Genomic DNA, 8,995 nt, shown 5'->3' with positions numbered 1-8,995 from the left:
CCCGAGGCGACAAGATTCTCGCAGTGCCGAACCCCGTCGTTCGCCTCGCATTGTCTCACGTCGTTCGTATCTTCCGCATCTCAGACGCCGCAATAAGTATTCCGCATCTACGTTCACGTTGATACCGCTGCAGCGCCCGTACCGTGTCCAACTTCGCGTCGTCGCGAAATCAGCCGCGTGAAGGTGTCCGCGCTCGCGCGCGTGTTGTGCCGCCGTTTCTTCGTGGTCACGCGCGTGACTCCCTGTGCGACGATCTGCCGTCCGGCTCCTCTGCCGTTTACCAGAAGAATTTAAAATTAGACAAATTAACGTACTCTCCCGTCAGTTTACGCGCTCGTGAATCGACCACGTGATATCCGCGCCGTCGCCGGCACCGTTGAAAATCGGGCGCCTCCTCGTTGCGGCGTGCGCGACCAAATTCGGAAGTCCACTCGTCCCCTCACGCGGCGCGATTATCACCGTCACCTTCTACGGATCTCTCAATTCGTCGCGCCGGCAAATCGATCCGGGTTGATCGGAGCGCAGCCGGAGAATCTTGTTTCCACTGCTGGAATTTTCATTTCTCGTCGTTGTCATCATTCGAGGAAAAAGAATTCGACGGAAACGAATCATCCTGGAAGCGACCATGGAGGACGGAGTCCGCAACGACCTACCGGAAGCCGGGCAGGCCGAGGTCGCCGCGAGAGATGTAACGAAAATCTCCAGGAAGAAATTATACGCCAGAACCGTCGATATCTCGCTAGTACCGCTGATGCAGGTAAGCTTATTATGTAATGCTCGAACGGGTCGTTGGCGCGACTTGACGCGTATGTGCGAGCGAGCCTCTCGGCCCATTTGCGACGCGCCAGCCAACGGATGGGAGAGGGAGAGCGCAAGAGGGAGTGGAACCGAGAAGGGGTGAACTCGGCAACGGCGGAGTCGTTCAACCCTCTCGCGGGCCGGAGACTGCGGCGGAGGTCGACACCCCGCGTCGCCGGCGAACAATCGATCCGCGATCGATTCCCATGCCCGCGCCCGGGACGATTCGTGTGTTCCGATACGCGAATCTGAAAGCCGCGAAATGTCAACGTGCTTCTCCCTTTCTTCCTCTCTCGCGCGCACGTAAACTGTTTACCTCGCCTCTGTCCTTCGCGTGTCTGCTCGCGTCCTACATCGACTTTGGTACAAATATTATTATACTGACGCAGACGTGCGAGCACTCATAATACCTTGACGGATGTCTAAGACCCGGTTCCGCTAACGTAAAATTAACTTAGTCCCGGTTCAATTTGCTCTTTATCTTTTTTAATTCATAAAACTAAACAGTAAGTTAAATTGAGATTAAAAATAATCTTATTTTGATGGAATCAGGTCCAAGGCTGGTATTCATAAGGGCGGTATTCATAGTTGGTTCTTATTTCAAGATCATCTTTAGTAATGTCTTAAGATGTTACAGTTCTCTGATTTTAATTCTTAGAATAAAACAGTAAGTTAAACTGAGATTAAAGATAATCTTATTTTGTGGTGGAGTCGGATCTAAGGCTGATATTCACAAGGGCGATATTCATAGTCGGTTCTTATTCCAAAATCATCTTAAATAATGTTTTAAGATGTTATAGTTCTCTGATTGACTTTATATGACTTATGACATCTTAAAGATTGTATTTAAGACAATCTTAAATATAAGAATCGATTATAAAATCGGCCTAACTTATCCGAATTTTTAATGCGATTATAATTCTCCTTAACGAAATAATAGGCTGACGAATAGCATATTTTAATAGATTCTACATGATTTGTAAAACAATTAATTTTTTTCCTCGTTCCAATTGTTTAAATTGGGATTGCTATCAGTCTCGCACAAGTGAATTAATATATTCGAAAAAAGATCTAACAACTTCTGTCAAATGTTTCTGAGTATTTAATTTTTTATAATCTGCATAGCTATTAAACGAGAATAAAAGCTTTATTTATGTCTGGAATGGATTATTTCTCAGATTAACCGATTCAAAGTATATATAGTGCCCCTCTTAATTATTGATATGGCGTTCATGTGCAAGATGACTAAATTGAGTTGAAAAATCATCTACCATTTTATAATTTTCGCAATTTTTTTTTAGTTATCCAACGAGTAGAATGTCGATGTACAAGACAATTTCAAGATATCTTTAACAGTTCTTGAAGAAACATCTTTAAAATATTTCCTACAGAATTATGAAAGATATCTTAAAGTTGTCTTGTACGTCGACTTCACCTACTTATTCGGTAATCTTTAGAAATTAATATCTCATTAACTTGCAGGAATTATAAAATGGTAGATAGAGGACTTTTCGATTCAATTCCTCAGTTTAGTCCGCTCTACCATACGAGCGCTGTGTCAATAATTAGGGGACATCCTGTATATTGTGACTCCAATTTGAATCAGAAAAAAAATCCATTATAAAAAAAAACGAATGAATGATCTTAGTGTATAAAAACAAATTTTGGATGCAAATCATAAATTAAAAACACAAAATATATAGCACCTTTTATTTAAGTATTGTATATATAATGAATATGTAGAATCGTTTTAACAATAAGAAATATTTTAATTTTATTCATTATCCTATTTAATACTTTTTTGATGAAAATTATTATGACAGATTGAACATTGGATTTCTCTTTCAAAAATCATGATACATAATTATAAAATCAAATAATATAGTGATTTAAAATGAATGTAGATATTTAAAAATGGATAATTCAAAATAATTATATCGTTGTAATATTTTTTATTGCATCTTAATTTACTTTATAAAAACTTTGTGTCCCAAGATTTTTTTAAAGAAAAGAATTAAATAAAATTTCAGGACTTTTAAGAGCTTATAATATGTAATATAATAGATATAATTTTCAAGACTTATAAAATAAATATAACATAACGAAATATTTCGTTTAAAATTAACTAACAAATAAAAGATTATATATTATAAGTCCTGAAAATTATCTCTATTATATATTATAAGCTCTTAAAAGTCCTGAAATTTTATTTAATTCTTTTCTTTAAAAAATCTTGGGACAAAGTTTTTATAAAGTAAATTAAGATGCAATAAAAAATATTATAATTATTCTGAATTATCTCCATTTTTATATATTGATGTAGTTTTAACTAACATTTGTTAGATTAAAACTATCAATATATTAGAATGAAAATTGCGAAGTCCTAAAATTAATTTAAGTAAAATCTTCCTTCGATATTATCGCATAGAAGAAGATCCACTTTAAAACTAAAGAATTTGCAGATTACAGAGATGGTATTTTCTGTGTATACATTCGTGTTGTCATTTGAGTGATTTATTATCCGTACTTACATGTATGATACGTCAATCAATCTTTCTAAACAGATCATTTTGCGTTACTTCCGAGATTGCAGGTTTCGAGGAAGAACACTTTCTTGCCGTGTTATCAAATCGGAATATTTATCACATACAAGCGAATTTGTGTGTAAATGATAACGGTGATTAGATAAGTGAAATCGGAGAATCTGTCTAGAAATTGTGCGTACTTGAGCAATCTCGAGATCGTCTTTCTTCGGTCAAGTTAATTGCTCGATTATGAGTCGAAACAAATCTAATTTAGTAGAATTGTCCATATTTCTACATTTTACTCCCACACTAGAAATTCCAATGAAAAGAAAGCGTAAAATATACCTTACTCTTTCATTCGAGACCAAAGAGAACAAAAAGACTTGATAGATAGAATAGAAGTATCCATATTTTTTCATATACTGAGGAAGTATTGATGACGATATTTCGAAATTAATCATTTAGTAAAATCCCTTATATAGTTTATTGACTTTAAAGTGAGACAGTCTTGTAATTTATAGAGACCTTTATATCAGAGTCTGGCGAGATAACAAACTTTTGATTATCATTTTTGTCAAACTTCGGTAAATTACGAGGGTCGTCTGAAAAGTTTTGAGCCTCATCATGAAGATGGCGTTACTCGTCAAAGCCATTCTGATATTATAATCGTGATACTTACGAAAGATATCTGTGACAATTGTGGTCACTTTGGACGTTCAGTTCTTGTTTGACAATCATTTGTGTCGTCATTTTGTAAAAATGGAAAAAATTGAATATCGTGCTATAATTAAATTCTTGCATTTGAAAGGCAATACGTCTACACAAATTAAAGCCGAGTTGGACGCTGTTTACGGGGACTCTGCCCCATTTCATTCATTTGCCACCGTGAAAAGATGGGTAGCTGAATTTAAACGTGGTCGTACCAGCTTAGCTGATGATGAGCGTTCGGGACGGCCAACAACTGCGACCACCATCGAATATATAAATCGATAACATCGAAGAAATTCATCAAATGATAATGGACAACCATCGAATTAAGGTTAGGGAGACAGCAGAGGCTGTCTCCCTAACCTTGACATATCAAAAGAACGTGTTTGTCATATATTGACTGAAGAATTAGGCATGCGTAAGTTAACCGCGCGTTGGATGCCGCGCTTGCTCACTCTGGATCAAAAACGCATTCGAATGAACATTTTTAAGGCCCTGTTGGAGCGGTTTAAGCGAAACGAGTCGGATTTTTTGCGTCGATTAATAACGGTTGATGAAACTTGGGGTCCACCACTTCACTCCTGAAACGAAAGAACAATCAAAACAGTGGACTGCGAAGGGTGAACATGCTCCGAAGAAAGCGAAGACGGTTTTATCGGCGGGAAAGGTGATGGCGACTGTTTTTTGGGACAGTCATGGAATTGTGTTGATCGACTATCTTGAAAAAGGTAAAACAATAACAGGGACGTACTACGCATCATTGCTTGACAAGATGAAGGCAGAAATGGAGAAAAAACGACCGCATTTGAAAAAGAAGAAAGTGCTGTTCCATCAAGATAACGCACCGTCTCACACTTCGGCGGTCGCTATGGCAAAAATTCACGAATTGCGGTTCGAATTAATTGACCATCCACCGTATTCACCAGATCTGGCCCCCAGCGACTTTTTTCTGTTTCCTAGGCTCAAAATTTGGCCTAGGCTCGGAGGACAGAAATTTTCATCGAACGAGGAGGTCATCGCATCCGTAGACGCCTATTTTACAAAGCAAGACGATTAGTATTATTTGAATGGATTAAAGGGATGGGAGCATCGCTGGAAAAAATGTATCGACTTAAAAGGAGACTATGTGGAAAAATAAAATTGAATTTGACCGAAAAATTACTTGTTTCTATGTTAGGTTCAAAACTTTTCAGACGACCCTCGTATACTGTTAAATTCATAATGTCAAATTATATTTAATTTGAATTATTTTTAATCCGTAGATTGTCATTGTTCCTACCCAATGTAGGGTTACTAACCGTACTCTTTTAAGAGTACATGTACTCTTTTCAAAGTCGGAAAACAGCGTACTCTTACTTTTTACTTATTGTACTCTATTTTGAGAAATGAGACGAAATTTAAAAAATTATTATTTAATATTTACATTTATTACTTTACAAAAAAGTTTTGCTTGGCTTGTACTAAGGCTTTGGCCATTATGTAAAATATAAATATTTATTTACATATTATATAGAGGTTTTGATAGAGATTTGGTTATATATATTTGTTGAAGAAACTTATAAATAGCAAAATATGTTAAATACATGAATCAATTTTATTTTCTCAATTTTATTAACATTAACATTAAAAAATCTGGAAGTAAAATATAAAGAAACATATTTATTCGTAACTTTATGAAGACTGAATAGACCTTGTCAATAAAAATTCTAAAAATGTCATTTTATTGAATGCCAGCATTTAAAATAAAAAAGTTCGTCATCTTTTTTCCCTTTTTTTTTAGAAAATATACTCTTTTTGCATATCAATGTACTCTTTTCGTGCGACCAAGAGTTGGTAACCCTAACCCAATGTACCGTTAATTTGATTAAAATAATGGAGTCAAACAATTTAACTCAAGAAAATGTATTAAATTTGACTCAAATTTTGTTTATTATTTACTAATGCATACATTAGTATGGACGATTTACTTATTAAATGCATACGTTAATATTATATGAACGATGTTTACTTTGAAACTAACCACAAAAATAGATTGATTTACATTTTGACATAGATGGAAATTAAAAATAACAAAATGTTATTTAACTCAAGGGATTGGATTATCATCGCTCCTTTGATATCTAACAGTGTATAATGAAGATAGTACAAGTTAGAATAAGATATATAAAGATATATAAAAAAATATAGATATATCAAAGATATATGAAATATATAAAAAAAACAGTATGTATTTTCACTCCTGTTTTGACAAAATTGCTTTACCAGACTCTGTTATAGGCCGGTATTCATAACCGCTTCTTATTTTAACGTCTTAAGTAATATCTTAAGACGTTAATGCGACTATCTGATTAGTTTATAACAGCTTAAGATTGTACTTAAGATAGTCTTAAATATGAGAATCGTCTATGAATACGGGCCATGAGGTCTCTATTATAGTAATCTATTATCGGATTTTTCATAAAACATTTGATGACGGAGATACTACAGCACTTCCTTGAAACGTTTTGATGAGATTTGTTCGTGACGAAATGCCGTAAAATATCCCAGAATGATTCGTTTTCGAGCTATTTGCTTGATCGTAGGCGTGGATAAAGAGCGTTCTCATTTAAACGCTGTTTTTCCGCTTAAGTGCGTGCGCCGCGTGTACCGAACGCAATTGCACTCCGATTCGATCATGTCGCCGCGGCGAGAAGGGAAGCGAATGGAAAGGGCAGAATTTATAAGGAACGACAATTATTAAATTAGCATAACGGGTGTTTGCGGTCGGCAACGATCGACGGTGGCGTTGGCTAATCAGTGTCCCAGTATGTATTAATTTACCGGCCACAATTTCAATGAAAGGTGATATTGATTACGTGTCTCGCCGCACGGCATTGTCTACTTTGTTGCAAGATATTTTAAATTGCATGTATATACGTATGTCTTTACATATTTGTTTTTTGTATTTCTATTTTATATATAAAAATATAATAGAAAATTATACATAATTTAAAAAATATGTAATAAAAATATTAATTTAGTAAAATAAATATGTAATTTAATGCAAATATACACATATGCAATATATATGTATATACACATTCGAATAGAGAAACAATTTTAATTTTGCTTAAGGTGTGTATTAAGTGACATGTGATAAATATTAATATAATATAATATATGTCTATAATATTAATATAATTTATATATGTATATATATATATTCCATTCCGTCTGCAACAAAGTTTTTCTAACTCGATTATTGAAACTTTGCACAAATGCTTGTTCTAATTATATTTATTACGACATCATTATATTACCTCAAATGAAATTTAAATTTTAAGCGAAATATAAACCGTTTCGGATGTATATACGAAGCATAAATGGTTTTCGCGACTGAATTTACGTAACGAATATCACTCGTATTCCTTTCTTGGCTCTTTATGTACGTAGGCGTGAAATGGAAATATCGTTGCATAAAGAGAATTATATTTTTAAAAAATTTTCTAAGTACAAAATTATGTAATAATGTCTTCTTATAGTTTTTATTCCAGTCTCTGTTACTTTCCATACTGTAGCATAAAGATAAGTCTACAATAAAAATGTCATTCGACATGTATTACAAACCATCAAAATACGAATGACATTGATATCACGACTTTTAAATACTCCGAAAACTTTATCATATGTATATCGTCGATGCGCATATGGTAGAAATAATTTCCATGGTCATAAGGGTCACGCGATAAGATAATTATTTACTTACGTATTATAGTGAGAAAGAAAGTAATTAATGATGTCATCAACATTTGTAAAATTTGCATTGGTGACTTAAATTGACGAGTTATCAATTTTTAATAATTTAAGCACACAAATTGGTTTAATAATCGCGAACATTGAATAGAAAAAAACGTATCACTACGTGATTATACATAGATTATATAGTATAGATAACAGATCAAAAGTTTAATAAAGAATCAGATATTTAAAATATTTAATTTTTAATAATTTTATGTGTAAGAACACCTGACATTGTATGAAAATCTATTTCCATTAAAAAGACAGACAATTTTTTTCACAGCAATTTTTGTCTAAAATCTGTCTAAAATTAGATTTAATCATGTGTTGAAAAATTAATATCAGAATATTTAGAAAAGTTTAATACAAGAAGATTTAACGGAAGAAAGGAAAGAAAATTCAATAATATCTATCGATGTATGATTACGAAGAAGTATGAAATCAGTCACTTGTTGAAAACTCGTTTTCAATCAAAGTTCAGATGTGAAGTTATACCGAAACTTTATAGCTCAAGAATACCACTACTCTCGTATCTACAAGTTTCTTTCTCTTCATATGGATACTTTTTAAACTATAATAAGATTGAAAGACCGCTAATGTTAAACATAATAATATTAAATTAAGAAGCGCCATAACGGTCAGAACGTTAAGATGTTGAACTATTGTAAATTCATTTAAATGAATTAATTTCAGAAATGATAATTGCGTGCCGATATGGTTGTCGGACTTTCAACGCAATCAAATCTGAAAATATTAATAATCCCCCCAAATTCCCCAACTTAAAAACTGTAATAAAACTTATTGCGAAAAATAATGCCTCGGCCGGGAGTCGAACCCGAATCTCTTTTACTTTTTAAACTGTTTTATCTCATTTTGTGGTCGCCGCCCCGTCGCCATACCTATAGCGTCGTGAGCTTTTTAATACTCTCGTATCACACACCCACGCATCGCTCACTCCTTCGTTCTTCAAACGATCATTTACGTCTAGAATGACGTCACCTTCTCGCCTTCTGCATCTCGCCTTCGAACAACGAGATTGCTCTCAGAGCAATATAATTCAGTAGAATTAGACTCAAAAAGACCCGTTTCGGGGAAAAATTGTAATTGGGCATTTCTCTCGACAAAAATGTTCGGAAAGCCATCAGAAAAGGAATGTATACGTTTGAGACTCGCAACTCGTGTGGGAA

The 8,995-nt window shown here is 34.4% G+C and overlaps 1 protein-coding gene across 1 annotated transcript in view; it reads left to right on the top strand.

Moving 5' to 3' along the window:
* The first annotated feature begins 484 nt into the window (after positions 1-484).
* Positions 485-8,995, top strand: part of LOC108726861 (protein FAM46C) — a 150,638-nt gene continuing 142,127 nt past the window's right edge. Inside the window, exon 1 of the mRNA XM_018454665.1 lies at positions 485-757. Within this exon, the coding sequence (XP_018310167.1) occupies positions 626-757 (132 nt within the window). The 5' untranslated portion in view covers positions 485-625. The remainder of the gene's footprint in view (positions 758-8,995) is intronic.

Source organism: Mycetomoellerius zeteki, unplaced genomic scaffold, assembly GCF_001594055.1.
Source record: "Mycetomoellerius zeteki isolate Tzet28-1 unplaced genomic scaffold, Tzet1.0 scaffold112, whole genome shotgun sequence".
NCBI lineage: Eukaryota > Metazoa > Arthropoda > Insecta > Hymenoptera > Formicidae > Mycetomoellerius > Mycetomoellerius zeteki.
The sequence above is the reverse complement of the archived record's forward strand: the minus strand, read 5'-3'. Positions and strand labels throughout refer to the sequence as shown.